General features: G+C 38.9%; 1 protein-coding gene across 4 annotated transcripts in view; it reads left to right on the plus strand.

Moving 5' to 3' along the window:
• The window catches only part of CLIP1 (CAP-Gly domain containing linker protein 1), a 125,971-nt gene extending 111,817 nt beyond the window's left edge, over positions 1-14,154 (plus strand). For all 4 annotated transcript variants that reach the window (XM_059894955.1, XM_059894958.1, XM_059894957.1 and 1 more), the window contains 6 exons: positions 2,201-2,253; positions 8,184-8,301; positions 8,379-8,529; positions 9,082-9,131; positions 11,565-11,689; positions 12,489-14,154. In XM_059894955.1, coding sequence (XP_059750938.1) covers positions 2,201-2,253; positions 8,184-8,301; positions 8,379-8,529; positions 9,082-9,131; positions 11,565-11,689; positions 12,489-12,714 — 723 coding nt within the window. In that variant the 3' untranslated portion in view covers positions 12,715-14,154. The remainder of the gene's footprint in view (positions 1-2,200; positions 2,254-8,183; positions 8,302-8,378; positions 8,530-9,081; positions 9,132-11,564; positions 11,690-12,488) is intronic.
• Positions 14,155-15,791: the final 1,637 nt, after the last annotated feature.

Below are 15,791 nucleotides of genomic sequence, written 5' to 3' on the forward strand. Positions count from 1 at the left end.
CAATGAGAAGCCCACACACCACAACGAAGAGTAGCCCCTGCTCGCTGCAATGAGAGAAAGCCTGTGGGCAGCAACGAATACCCGACACAGCCATAAATAGATAGATAGATAGGAATGCCTTTCTAAAAAAAAAAAGAAAGCTCTTCCTTATGGTAAAATACCAACTGATAAGTATGTGAAATGATGGAATTAGAAAATCACTATTTGGTATCCATCATGGTAATTATTTCAGCAAGAGTCATCAATTGGTGCTAAAACCAGTGGGTGAAATTTTGTTAAGGAACAGAATGTTTACATAGTTTCAGAGTATCTCTCCACAAAATAGTAGTATTTTTACAGTAGAGAAACATGGAAGATGCTTCTTTAGCCAAGTGATTGAAGTTACCCTCACCGAAAATCGACATTGTGTGCCTCTTAATATCACATACTGCGAAGGACATGGGATCACTTCTGTGGTATTTCTGCCAAAAAGTGCATAGTCTGACTCTACTCATGTGGGAATATCAGGTGAATCCAAATTGACGGACATTTTACTCGCCTCTGTGCTCTTCAAAAATGTCAAGGTCAAAAAAAAATGTCAAGGTCAGGGAATTCCCTGGCAGTCCAGTGGTCAGGACTCCGAGCTCTCATTACTGAAGGCCCATGTTTAATCCCTGGTTGGGGAACTAAAATCCCACAAGCTGCGCAGCCAAAAAAAAAAAAAAAAAAAAAAGTCTGGGTCACAAAAGACAAGGAAAGAATGAGGAACTAGACAGGCTAAAGAAATTTGACTACTAAATGAAGCTTGTTATCCTGGATTGGATCCTGGACCAGAAGAAGAAAAAAACATTATTTCCTATGAAGAATCAGTACAATAAGTATCCTAAACTTCTGTTCTGTGGAAGTTCAGGTACAAGAAATTCAGCCTCCAAGAAATGGGGAGAATCTCTGCATACTTGTTCTTTGCAGTGTTGAATGATTTTCCAAGTGTTTATTAATTTTTTGTATTTTCTCTGTTGTGAATTATCTGCCATGTCATTTATCCATTTATATCTTCATTGTAGTCATTTCCCAGTCTTGTTTGTTTATTGATTTTTTCTCTTTTAATTTTTTTAACTATAAAACTTAAACAGCTTCCTTGTTTAAAAAATAAATATAAACCATATAAAAGGGCACAAAGGAAAAAATGAGAGCCCCTCTCGTCTCCACATCCCACTCTCCAGATGTTGTCCCTCTTGTTTCATTCCTTTAAAGTTTGCCTCCCACTGTTCTTCCTTCCTTTTACTCTTTACAAATTTCTAAATATATCTGTGAATTACTCATGCAGCAAAAGCATTTATCTTAATGGACTAGGAAAGGAGAGAGTCTACAGTGGAAAAAAACTGTATGTTAATCTCTATAGATTTCTTGATAACCTTATGTTCAAAACATACATGTTTATATTTAAGAACTTCTAAAGTATAAAAGACTTTTATAGCAAAGCATGTACATAACTGACACATAATCAGAAATAAAACCACAACGACTTATCGTGAATTAGTGGCTTAAATTCTGGGCCAATCCCAAATGGTTGGAAACCATTACATAGTCTTTGTTGTTATCCTTTGATTAAAAAAAACCATGTAAGAGCTTTTGTTACCTCTTTGTTTTATTAACAGTGTGAGTTAAAATTGGTACTGTATTTGGCTAAACTGTATGTGGTACAGATTGGGGGTAGAGGTGAATCTTTTCTCACAAGATTGACTAGCTGAATCTTTTGTTTTTTATCCTTAATAGAATAACAGAATTTTAGAACTAAAGGGCCAGTGGAAATTCTTCTGTAACTTTCTTATTTTATAGGTGAGAAAGAAATGCCTGGATATAGTAGGCATAAGATAAGGCCCGTGTAGAATAAATTACCTGTTCCTAGCCCTACACAAGTTAGTGACCTTTAACTTCTTTTGTTTCAGTAAAGGAACCAGAATGTTAATAGTGAAGCTTTCACTCATTCATCTAACAAATGAAGGAAACATTTATTGAATGTCTAAGATATGGCATGTACATGGTGTTGTTTAATATTTTAACTCTCAGGTCCCTGATGTACACTTGGTCCTTTTTCACTGCCTTTGAGGAAAGCCCGTTGCTTTAGCGGTCCTGGAGCATGGGAATGTGACCTGGGGGATGAGAAACTGACCTCTCTGTTATGCACTGAACTTTTTTTTGTGTGTGTTTTTTTTCCCAGCTGGAAGAAGAGAGATCTGTGCTCAATAATCAGTTGTTAGAAATGAAAAAGAGGTAGGCTTTCTTTTTGTATATATTGTTTTGTGTGTATGTGTGTGTGTTTAATAAGGAAAATGTTAGAATATGCTGTGTACAGTGACTTGTAGAAAACATACGACCTTCTTATATTCAGAAAATTGCATCTTGATAGTTTGGTACTCATAATTGACAAATTTGTAAGAGTTTCAGTATGAATTACTAAAAGAATAGTTCGATTTTTAAGCCATGTTCAGTTGCATTTGTCAAGAAGTGTTCTAAATTAGATTGTCTCATATTATACTGCTTACCTCCTAGTTTCAGTAACTAAAGTACTATAATTTTACCTAGAGTAATCTGCAAATAAATTCAGTTGTATAAAAATTTCATTTTTTCAATAATAATGGGAAACATTTTAAATGTTTCTACTTACTTTCTTAAAAAGAGCTTTGTTATTTGTTATTCTTTGATGATAATCGAATGCTGTTCACATGGAAGCTTCCAGTACTTTTGAGTAAGGATAAACGGGCCCCCAGGAGTAATCATTTAGAAGCCTGATGCTTATGCTTTCTGATGGTCTCTGTCTGCTTTTTTAAAATGTGCAGTTTGTGTCTAGAGAGATTCTCTGCTTTACTCTGCATGCCAAGTAGGCATAGTGTATACTGTTGCTAAGAACCACAGCCTGTACAGTGGTTTGCTGTAGAGTACATCACAACAGAGACAGGCGTTTTTGTCTTATTAATTACAAAAAGAAAAATAAACCTTTAGGAATAGTATAATCAAGAATTCTTCTATACCTCAATTAAAAAATAATAAGAAAATAAAATAGAAAAAAAAAGAATTCCTTCATGGTCTTGCAGAGCATTTTATTCTTACTTGTCAGAGCAGAGGAAGTCTCCCTTACTGACCACTGACGCATGCGTTTATGCTGACGTTGTCCCTCCTGCCAGTATGGCGGTTGCTTCAGAGTCGAGGGCTTTATTTAGCCCACAAAGATACTTGAGTTCCATAAGCTCCATTCTAAAGGAAATTAGGCCTCAGTTCAGGGGTGCCTTCCTCCTTTCTTTTTTTAAGACATCCTTAGACTCATTCTTCTTTAAAGTTTCACATCAGAATGCATGTGTGTTTCATGACTGCCACGCCCCTGGTCCAGCCAGGTATTCGCCCAGTGCCCACGAGCTGTGGTGACTGGCCTGCCATGCCTTAACCTGGGGCCCAGGTACAAGCACAGCTCCACCCGTGGGGGCCTTGGGATATTTAATTTTCCATGAATAAGGCTTTGTTTCTTTAAAAAGAACCCCATGTATGCAGTTGTCAAGGGTATGTGAAAAAATTGATAGCACTTATTCCTGAGGCATTCTGACAAGGGAATGAATAAAAACAGGCTGGTGTGAGTACTGATGTAATCCCTTTGCATTTATGTAGCCCTTGTAATTCACAAATTTCTCATATCTCAGAACAAACCACTGAAATATATGGTGGGGCTTGCATTTAAAAATGATGAAACTAAAACCCCCAAAGTTAGGCAACTTGGCCAAGAACTCAGATGCAGGCACAAGACCCAGGACTTAAGATTTTTACAAGGGGTCTTTTCTCATTGTACATTTATTATTTATTTACTTTTACTTTTCAATCTTCTTTAAAAATAAAGATGCTATTGCTTTGTTAGTCCTTTTCATGTGACTGACTGAATTACCTGCCTCTCAAAATGTGATTAGACATGTGACTTTTTTCACGGCTTAAAAAGATAGAACAAATTTGGGTACTTGTCCATTCCTCTCTTCTTATTTCACCCTGCTCCCATTTTAGGTCCTGGATAATTATTCTTTTAATCAATAAACGTGGATAAAGATGATAATTTTTCTGGGAGTGAAAAATGTTAAAACTTAGTTTCTTATATTTAGAACTGTTTTTTTAATCAAATTGTTAATTAATCCTCACGGAAAGTTATGTCTCTTTCAGAAATCTGAATAAAAATATATTTTAGCTCATATTTTGGGGGCCTTAAATGCCTTCTGAAAGTCAGTTTGGTAAAGGATTCATATGTAGGTCTATGTGTGTAATAGTTAAGTACCTGTAGCATAGAGTACTAAAAAGAATTGGATACCTTCTTAATTTAAAAATCTAGAAAGTACTTAAATCAGGAAGATATTTGAAAGGTAGTGGTTCATGCAAGAACCGAGATCTTAGCCAACAGTTTAATTTAGAGGTGAGAACTGAACATACACAGTCAACATAGTATATGATGGCTTCATTCAAACTCTATTGTTCATTATGTTGAAGTGCAGTACTTACTCCTGATGTAGGGTGAAACTACTTATCGTTAAGAAATCAGTATCACCCTCTTGTACTTGCTCTGTTTTTTTGCTACTAGCATCGAATTGCAAGCAACACGTAGTGTAAGTTTTTCTCTTAGCTTAAAAATGTAATCATTTCTTTGGGAAAGTGGTCTCCAAGTTAGGCAAACCTCTTTCAGAACAGGTTCCAACACGTCTAGTAGATAAAGTAGAGCCAACCTTGAGCGCTCTAACTGATGGAAGTAGAGAAGTGTGTCCCTCTGGCCAGAGAGCCTACGGCAGATTTGGGAACCTGTTGGGCTCCCCTCTCTTCTCTAGGCTTTTTGATGTCCTAGAAGGAATTCCAGAGCCATCATCTTAGCTGTGGACTTGTAGAGTCAGGCTTAATTCTGTGGGCGTCAAGGCAAGACTCCTGTCAGGAAGGAAAACTGGCCGACGGTCCCGTCCACCAGTTCTGAAGAGGTCACTGCCACGCCAGCTCATTCAGCTCACCGTGGGTTGCTAACTGTCTGACTGTCTCCAGCTTGCGCTACTTATCAATGCTCATTTCACCCCTCTCTTTTCCCTTTCCTACTCTTGCTTCCTTTGCTATATCTGTGTGTCTTTAATGGTAAGACTAAAGAAAGTCTATCCACGTTATAATAAATAAATTTCATATATTTTTAGTAAACAAAATTGTTGTATATATTTTTTTGGCTGCCTTTGTCCCTCTGTGTCTTGCTTTTGTTTTGTAAAATATTCTCAGCAGTATATACATACACACACACGCACACATATCTTTTTTATATCTATATACAGCACAGAACTTCAGTGCAAATTGAGTTCTCCTTACTGCATTTGCAGTTCTCTTCATGTTCCTAATATTTGGTTCTTGTTATCTTGCATTTTTAAAGCTTGCCCAGTAACACTTTAAGGTATCTGCTTCATTACTGTAATTTCTTTCTTATGTAAGTAGTAAGGAAAGAATCTGGGTAATACGTTCCCTTGGGGGAAAGATTTCTGGCCCCCATAACCCTTCTTTCATGTTAGTTTATCTTTCCTTCTTGATACTTTTAGTAACGCCAAGTCACTGGGGCCAGCGTGGCTTTAAAGTAACACAGGCCTTACTGTCAATGTGATGTGTGACTCAGGTGTCAGTAATGCTGGCATAAATGGTTTAATTTAGCCCCTCTTGGTTTGCACGGTGGGATTTGGGCTTAGAAATCACCGAAGATGCTAACATTGAAGACCTGTCACAGAGATGAGCTGCCGAGGCCTAGTTGTCCCTTCATTTGGTGTACAAATCGCAAGTCAGATCCCTTTTTTTTTTTTTTTTTTCAGATCCCTTTTTTAACCACGCATCTTTTGATAACTTTTGTACGAGAAACATCTGCTTGCCATCTTCTTAGAAAGCAGCCTCACTTAGAGGGTGGACGTATGTGGCGATAAGCAAAGATACCTGCTCCTTTTTCCTTCTGCCGGCTGATGCTGGCCTCATCCCTCCCTAACACAACCTGTGAGAGCTTGACTAACTAGAGTCCTGATTACAGAGGAATCTAAATCCGTTAACCCCCAAATCCTGGTATTTCTCAGTAAAAACATTTAAAATCACATCTTTCAAATTTGAGTTGGATTTACAAGTGAATCTCTTGAAATGGTTTTTATAATAGAGTGAACTACCAAATAAGTTTAATAGAAACTTAAAGAGCCCAAGAGTTATTGAATCTTTGGATAAAATCAGATATTTACTTCCCAGCTGGAAAAAATGCCTGTGTACATTCCTTTCATTTAAATCTTTGGGGTTTTTTTTGTTTGTTTGTTTTTGTTGTTGTTGTTTTTACTTAAACAGGATCCTATTTCCTAGCGAGGTGTTATGCACTTAGTAATTTAACAGCACCAAGTATTCATATAATGCTTGGGTGTTGAGTTCAAGACATTTTCTGTAAGTCTCAGATTCTTTTCTTACTACTTATTCTGGGGTTTGAGTGTTATCCACACAATGAGATAAATACAACACTTATATTTTTCATCTTTGTGTAGAATAGAATTTCAATTTACCATAAACCATGAGAATTCTGTAATTCGTGTGCCGGATATCTTGGGTCTCACTAACCAGACATACATTCTGCCATTTCTAACCTGGGCCTCAGTTTCCAATCCCTCCAGTTGGTTCGATGACAGACTGAACCACAACATGCTCTGCACTCACCCAGCTACTTCTAATAGAACCGGGAGTAATTCGGTTTGTTGTGGTTTAAGCCATGAACTCTCACTGATGATTATCTACTCTATGTGGATGCAGATGAGTAGGTTGTATGGCCTGAGGGCGGCCGGGAAATATTTCTCCAGTTGTGTTTTCCCCAAATATTTTTGTGATACAAGGTCTTTTTTCCTCTTGTTTCACACTGCATGTCATTTTTTAAAAACTTCTTATTTCAAAATCTGAGGTTTCCAGAAGAGCCGCAAAGGTAGTACCTGGAGGTCCCGCATTCCCTTCACCCAGCTTCCCCTCATGGGCACATCTTACATCCCCTGGTCCTTTGATCCAAACTGAGAGAGTAACATTGGTCCAGTACTCTTAGCCAGACTCTAGACGTTGTTCAGATTTCCCCAGTTTTTCCATTCATATCTTTCTGTCTCTCCCAGGATCCGGTCTAGGAGACCACAGTGCATTTAGCTGTCCCATCTGTGACAGCTCCTCAGTCTTTCCTTGGCTTCCGTGACCTTGGCACGTTTGAATTTTCACCACGAAAATTTAAATACACTCACACATTTATAAACACATAGTAGCCTGCCCTCCGGGGTTGTCTCTATTGTGTCTTGCCCTCCTCCCCTGTCTTCCCTTCATCTTTCCCTTTCTTTTCCCACTCCCCTGACTCCAAGACAAATGTTCTCCTCTCCTGGAAAGCCCGGCCCCCGTCCCTGTGCTGATAACCAAGTGCTGGGTCGGCCTGAGAACATACATCCCGTGTGCTGACCTTCTCCCTCCAGATGCCCCTTGGCTTCCATTCTACACCTGGAAATCCATCTTCACATTTCCGTTCTAGCCTTTATGTCATTACCTTTGATTTCTATGAGCAACTTAATGTCTGTCCTCTTCAGAGTCTATGGACGAAAAGTAATAATCCTTCCGTTTGAATAGTGGTAATAATCTCTGCTACTGTTTTGGCCCAGAAGATCTCCAAAACACACTCTTGGAACTTGCTGAAAGTTACTGAAATTAGTGAGAACCAATCGATACTTCCAGCATAAAACTGCTCTGCATGACATCTGTTTAATCGCTTTGCATGTGTGTATTTTAATTGTTGTTATTGCTTGGTAATGATTTATTCAAGAAGTAACAGAATTCATCTGGGGGGGCTTAGATTTTTAAAGTAATTATTTGGGGGTGTAACAGTCTTGTTTTTTAATTCTGCGTCTTCCAAAGTTATTAACTTGTTTCTTTAAATTCAAACGGATACAATGATATGCAGATTCTGGCATGTCTCTGCATAGGTAAACTTTTTCTCCCCTCACAGTAAGTAAAATTTCAAGTAACATTCTGCAAGCATAATAGCCTTAACCCCCTGTAAAACTTCCCCGTGATACTTTCTCCCTGTATATTAGCTAAAGTTGCGCGTTTGTTCTAGGACAGTTGTACACTGACCGCTCTCTCGGTTCATTTCTGGAATTTTTAACTCTTTGATCTTTTAGAGAATCCAAGGTAATAAAAGACGCAGATGAAGAAAAAGCTTCCTTGCAGAAATCCATCACTATTACTAGTGCCTTACTCACAGAAAAGGATGCAGAGCTGGAAAAGCTGAGGAATGAGGTAGAGTACCACCTCGGGGACCCTGGAGGTACCCGTCTGTGTTCCGACCGGAAGCTAAGCCCAGCCGTGTGTTTCAGGTCACAGCGCTCAGGGGAGAGAACGCCTCCGCCAAGTCCTTGCGTGCGGTCGTTCAGTCTCTGGAGTCCGACAAGGCGAAGCTTGAGCTCAAGGTAAAGAACTTGGAGCTTCAACTCAAAGAAAACAAGAGGCAGCTCAGCAGCTCGTCAGGTAAAATGGCCACGTGCTTCCTCCCGACCCCGCTGCTTCCCGCGGACGCGGGGTTCGTGGCGGGCGCGCGCTTTGTAGGCGGCGGCTGCGCCGCGCCGCGCCGACGGGGCCGCTCTGTGCCGGGCTCGCCCGCCTGTAGTCGGATGAGGCCCCACGCAGAGGGGCGCGCCTGCCTGTCCCCACTTCCGGACCTTCCGTGGGCCTGAGCATCGGCAGGAGTTTATATAAGACAGTGGGTAATAGCTGCCATCCCAGCAGCAGCCGCGGCCTCTGCAGGTGCCCTGCCGGGGAGGAGGAAATGACGGCCGTGATCGTGACCGTGACCGGCGTTCCTCCCCGCAGTGGGCCGGCCTGAGAGAGGACGACCATGTCCGAGGGGTCCAGAGAGGAGACAGGCACTTCAAACGTGTTCTCAGAGAGGCGCATGTGGGGCTCCACATGAGAATGTGTTTCTAACACTGGCCCTTTCAATGCAATAACAAGGAAATAAGATTGTAAATTTTTAAAAAATTCCCCCTCCACTTTTTTTTTTTTTTTTTTTTTTAATATAAGGTAATACTGATACTCAGGCAGAAGAGGACGAAAGAGCCCAGGAGAGTCAGGTAATATTCCTTCCTTTTGCTTTGCTTACTTGCTATTTTTAAAAAATCATTTAATCTTTTGAATAGGTAATACATTAATATGTTCTAAACATTAAACAACGTTAAAAATACGTACAGTAAAAAAAAAAAAAATCTCCCTCCAAACACCATCTCTCTCCTGCTCAGTTCCCAACCCCCCAAACAAGTAATCAGGGTTATTAACGTCTTCTTTTATTTTTTCAGAGATTTTTTTAAATGTACATACAAGCCAAGACTAATACAGTCTTTCCCCCTCCTTTTTTTTTACACAAATGGGGGCATATTACATAAACTGATCTGCACTTAGCTTTTTATAGCTGTATGGTATTCCATTATATGGGTGTACCATAATTTAATCAGGCCTTATTGGTTGACATGACATTTGGGGTGTTTTCTGATCTTTTAGATGTATTATAAACAATGCTATAATGAACTGTCTTGAACACCTGTCATTTTACAGACATACTAATATTTCTTTAGGATAAATTTCTAGAAGTTGAATTGCTCCATAAAAGTTTCCTTCCTCATCTTTACCTTAAAAAGACAGGGTTCTTTTTTTTTTTTTTTAAAGAACAGTATCTCCTTTTTTATTTTTTTTTATTTTTTAAATTTTATTGATTTATTTATTTATGGCTGTGTTGGGTCTTCGTTTCTGTCCGAGGGCTTTCTCTAGTTGCGGCAAGCGGGGGCCACTCTTCATTGCGGTGCGTGGGCCTCTCACTATCGCGGCCTCTCTTGTTGCGGAGCACAGGCTTCAGACGCGCAAGCTCAGTAATTGTGGCTCACGGGCCCAGTTGCTCCGCGGCATGTGGGATCTTCCCAGAGCAGGGCTCGAACTCGTGTGCCCTGCATTGGCAGACAGATTCTCAACCACTGCGCCACCAGGAAAGCCCCAAGACAGGGTTCTTGAAAACTGTTTCCTAAAGCCAAAATTATCAAAATAGCCTTAGTTTTAAAAATGGTATTATATGGAGGCAAACTATTCTGTTTTTGGAAATGTATAGCCCACAAGCAACAAACATCTATTTTCAATTTTTATTATATATTTTGGACATACTTACCCCATTCAAAATTCAAAGGTACAAAAGCCTTCTTTGACTTTTAAATAAAAGAGAAACTCAGTGCATTAGTGATTTGTTTTAGTTATGACATCTCCTTTGAAAGGCATGTAAGGATTCAACGCACAGCCTAATTTACCCTGAATAGCATAGTCTCTGCTTAGTTTGTATGTCTGATGAGCACAAACTTAATTCACAATGTTTTCTCTTTCCCCCTTCCTTTCTGCTTCCGTTTGTTTCATCTGCCACTGCCAACACTTTTCTTCCAATCAGCAAATGGTTTGTTTTATGTTTCCTAATTTGTGAGCACGTGTGTGTGTGTGTGGTTTCCCACTGTACTTACATCCATTTTGTGGCTTTTTCCCCCCTTTCTGATATGTATCTGCTAACAGGATAAAGTCTTTAGAAAATACAGTTTGAGCAGTGAGATGAGATTCAGTGGGTCTTGCCTTCAATGGCAGAAGGGAGATTCTGCAGAGAATCACAAAGCTAGTGATTTCTAGCTTTGTTTCATAACTGCCCCAGCAGGAAAAAAAGGCCAAATATTTCTTTAAAAAGTGAATATGTATGTATGAATATATACACACACACAGATGTATTTTTTAACACTGTAAAATGGGATTTTTTTCCCAATGGACATTTAGAGAAATGAGACCTTTGTATTTGTAGAAGAGGGAAGAAACTTACTGATTTTTTTCTTTTCTTGGCTGTGCCACGCGGCATGTGGGATCTAGTTCCCTGACCGGGGATCGAACCCTCGCCCCTTAGCATTGGAAGTGCAGAGTCTTAACCACTGGACCATCAGGGAAGTCCTGAAACTTAACTGATTTTAAATTAAAGTGCCCTTGCTTTGCAAGGTTAGGACAAGAGCGTTTCCTCCTGGTGGGCAGTCATCTCGTTATCCCACTGCCCCAATTCTGGGCCCAGGTGGCCTGAATGCTGCCCGTTTAGTGTGTGGCCACACCTCCTCAGGTGAAAGAGAGCTTAAGCCTTCTCTTTAGAACGCCTTCCTTTTTCTCTGAAGATCCATTTACCATCCCACCGTGACTAATAAGTGAATGTTAAATCGTAGTTGGAGGAGAATTTCCATGAGCTTTTTGAAATCTACAGAACATAAAAGTCCTGGCTTAGTTGTAGTTTAGTGTAGCAAGTAACTGGTTACGCTTTCTGTACAGTGTGTGTGTGTGTGAACATAATGTAAAACACGGTTGAGTCACAGCTGCTGTGGGCCCCTGCGACTCCAGCATATATCTCTGTAGCCACAGCCTGAGAGTGTACTTGTAGACTGCTTGATGCTCCAGCGAACACACTTCAGACATTTTACACATCTGCTTTTGTTTTTTCCCTAAAAAATCAGATCGATTTCCTAAATTCAGTAATAGTGGACCTTCAGAGGAAGAATCAGGATCTCAAGATGAAGGTGGAGATGATGTCGGAAGCAGCCCTGAATGGGAACGGTGACGACATGAACAATTACGACAGGTATTTCACGTCCAGCGATACTGAGCGGAACCTTAGTTCCATCTAAATAAATGTGTGTTTTTAAAGTTAGGTTCTCCAGACAGAGGACAGATATCGCATGATATCGCTTCTAGGTGGAATCTAAAAAAATGGTACAAATGGTACAAACAGAAATAGAGTTACAGTTGTAGAAAACAAACATACGGTTACCAGGGGGTAAAGAGGGGGGAGGGATAAATTGGGAGATAGGGATTGACATTTACACACTGCTATATATAAAATAGATAACTAATAAGGACCTACCGTGTAGCACAGGGAACTCTACTCAGTACTCTGTGGTGATCTATATGGGAAAAGAATCTAAAAAAGCGTGGAATTATGTATATGTATGGCTGATTCACTTTGTGTACAGCAGAAGATGACACAACGTTGTAAATCACCTATACTCCAATAAAAATTTTTTAAAAAGAATATATATATGTATAACTGAGTCACTCTGCTATACAGCAGAAATTAACAAAACGTTGTAAATCAACTATACGTCATCAGTAAAATTAAAAAAAAAAAAAAGGTTCTCCAGTGGATTGGAGAAACAATTGCTTTGTGGTTATTTGGCCATAAATTGACTTCCACAAATCTGGCAAGAGAGTGAAAATGGTTTGATGTGAAAATTTAAAATGTGGACCGTAGTACTTAAACACTTGAGGCTCCCAGACTTAGCCATAATTCTTGCTTATTTTTTGTTCATTACAAGTGATACTGTCTCTTGAATTTCTTCTGATGGAGATGAGTTTCTGATTATGCACGTTAACATTTGTAGTGATGACCAGGAGAAACAGTCCAAGAAGAAACCTCGCCTCTTCTGTGACATATGTGACTGCTTTGATCTCCACGACACAGAGGATTGTCCTACCCAGGCACAGATGTCTGAGGACCCCCCCCATTCCACACACCACGGCAGTCGGAGCGAGGAACGCCCCTACTGTGAAATCTGTGAGATGTTCGGGCACTGGGCAACCAACTGCAATGACGACGAGACTTTCTGATGAAGCCTCACATCCAGAACTGGGCTTTCTCAGATGCACTAGCATTTAGGCAACTGACCACCAGCATTGTGTGTGCAGACTTCAGGAGAACTCATGTTATTTTTGACCCCCCATCAACAAATCTAAGAAAATATTTTGATCTTCAACAAATCTCCCTTTTAGTCTCCCCTTATAAGTTTATCAGTTAGAATAATAAATAGGTGAGTTTTCACCTCTGATTTTGTCTTGATTTTTAAAAAGTATTAACAAGACATTGCACCAGATGCCATTACATTAATTGTCCCTAGGGAGACCTCAGAGAACGACTCCTACCCTCACAGTACCTTATTTAAGTACTTTAAATTATGCTGTTACTTTTCATATTTGCACTAAAATATTTCCAGGCTGCGTTTGTATATTTAGATGTTTTGGTTAAACTTTGACACTGGAATGAGTTGAAAAAATGTGCCACTTTGCATTTTCATCTACTCATTTAAAGTATTTTTTACTTAAAGAAATACCTGAGCTCTTTGCACTACCTGATGTCAGTAGTGCCTTTATTTCAGGCTTGATGATACTTAGGTGTGATTATAAAATCATGAAACAGGTAAAGGGAGGGGGAAGCCCCCAAACTGCTGTGGGGACATTTTATAATCTCTATGCTGCACCCACTTACTCTTCTATGGTGTTTTGTTTATTGGTTTTGCATAATTTCAGCTTATATATTATATGTATATATTTTTGTAAAATTTCTATTTTGGGAAAAAACATATACAATGTGTCTTTCTTTTCAGATTTTTACCTTTATGAAAAAGAAAACACTTAAAATGTTCATCAGGACCTAATGGACTAGGCCAGAAATAGCATCATGTGGCTTTGCAGCTCTTTGTTCTTTGTGTTTTCATTTTATTTCTTTATCAGATATAAATAACTGGGAGAATTTTCTCCAGATTTTTTTTTCCTTCTCCAGCAGATATCCCCAGCAGTCAGTTAATTAGATAATAAGCCACTATAAAACACCTAAATTAACCAATCTACAATCTTTACAAGTTTTTTTTACTGTGTTTTTAGATGAATGTACGATGAGAAATTCAACATTAATAATTTTGGATTTTCTTATCACAAAAAATAAACTGAAGGACCTCAACCACAAGAAGTTTATCAACCAGTTTGAATCTATTTATCTTCATTAGAATGTCTCCTAGAATATGTAAAAAGTAATAAATAAATGTATCTTCCATGAGACATGTATAATAAGAACTTCTATAATTGTATATATGCCTTTGATGTATTTTCCTCTCAAGATTATCAACTATGTGTTTGACAAGTGAAAAAATAAATCTGTAGTCTGTTGAAATGTGGGGTTATAAACATATAATAGGAACTGTTTCACAAACACAATATGTAAAGCAATATTAAAATCTGAGCAAACAGGTGTTCTGTATCTACTTTAATAAATGGTTATTCTTTTTTGCCAGTGTAGTAAACTGGTATTATTCTCAGGTTTATTTGTCATAGTGGTTTTTCTTTAAGTGAGCAAGCACTAGAGACCCAAATATCAATTTCTACTGCAGTCTGTTGATAAATTGCTTTTAAGAAATTATCTCAAAGCATTCTATGACCCATTCAGCATAAGATAAATATCCAAGGTGGTTATCCATTGCTATGTCTCACTGTATTACCTGACAGAAATATAAGTGGCACCATGTAGTACCCACTACCTATTACAGCATGAAGTTTTGGAAGGAAACTCTGTGAAAGCTGTTGTGGTATTTTCCAAAATGATAACTGAACCAAGCAATCTGTTTTATGAGCTCTGACTCCCCCACAGGTAGATATTTCCAAAGCAGAGTTACCAGCTGAACATTATTTTGACCTAAAAATTACCCTGACAGTGGTCCTTGCCTTCAGCATTGACCAAATTGATGAAAAGACTCAAAACTATGAACTACATTTGTTGTGGTGACCATTTCACAACATATACATATATCAAATCATTATGTTGTACACCTAAAATTAATGTTAAATATCCATTATGTCCGTTAAAAATACATTTTAAAAAGAAAAAAACACTAAAGTCTATGATATTTATAGGGCAACTGCGGTAGTATTGCAGTATCTCCAGTTGGGTCTTTACACAAAACACCTCTGTTGATCATTTAGAATCCTGGTCCTGTTTGCAGAGGATCGTTTATCATCCTCGTCTTGCTCGTTTGCACCCACACATGCCTGAGAGTTCGCTAACCGTGGGCATTTTTACCTCTTAGGTGGGTGTGCCCTCATTTACCAGTTCAGGACATGGCCTGCTGAGCTCAACATTTATTCTCACAGATGGTGCTAAAATAATACATGTTCTCAGTTGAGCAAAAAACCTGCGCACGTGAGAAGAGTTTGTGATACAGGTTGAGAAGAATCCCTGTGAAAATCGGGTGAGAACTAGGGCATGGAACAGTCTGCATGTGTGGAAACGTTATTTTAAAATTAAATGTCTTTGATAGAGTCAAGAAGTTGAGAGTGGAAGTATGTAAATATGTATAGTTGATTACTGTATCATCTCCAAATTCCACTCTTTGCTTATTCATACTCCATGGTAATTGCTTAGCGATTCCTTTCTTGGTAACAGTGTATAAAGGGTTGAAGGAAGCCAGGCAAGACCAGACATTTTCAAGCCTCTTTCACCAGATCCCAAATAGCCAATTTTACACCTCAAAGTACTGAAACGCATATATCTTCCTAAAAAGTTATTTACTGAGCACTTATTAAATTACAGGCACCCTGCTAAGCCTTTTACATAAATCACACGATGTAAATTACATCCTGTTTCACCCTCGCAACTCACGAGGTAACATGCGAATTTTACCTAGATTCCACATCGGATAGTATTTGTGTGAAATACCATGTCGCATGAGCTGAACAGACAAGTCACTCAAGGTTCCCTCAGCCCTTAGCCATTTTTGTAGATTTTAGCCGACAAACCAAACGGGCAAAGCGCAGGACCTTTTTGATTGCTATAATTTAAAAGATTTCCATTCAAGTTTAGCTTCGTTACCATTTTACAGCGAGTATGCTTGCTGCTAAGATGAAAGTCTCGATTTTTA

This window comes from Balaenoptera ricei, chromosome 14 (assembly GCF_028023285.1).
Source record: "Balaenoptera ricei isolate mBalRic1 chromosome 14, mBalRic1.hap2, whole genome shotgun sequence".
NCBI lineage: Eukaryota > Metazoa > Chordata > Mammalia > Artiodactyla > Balaenopteridae > Balaenoptera > Balaenoptera ricei.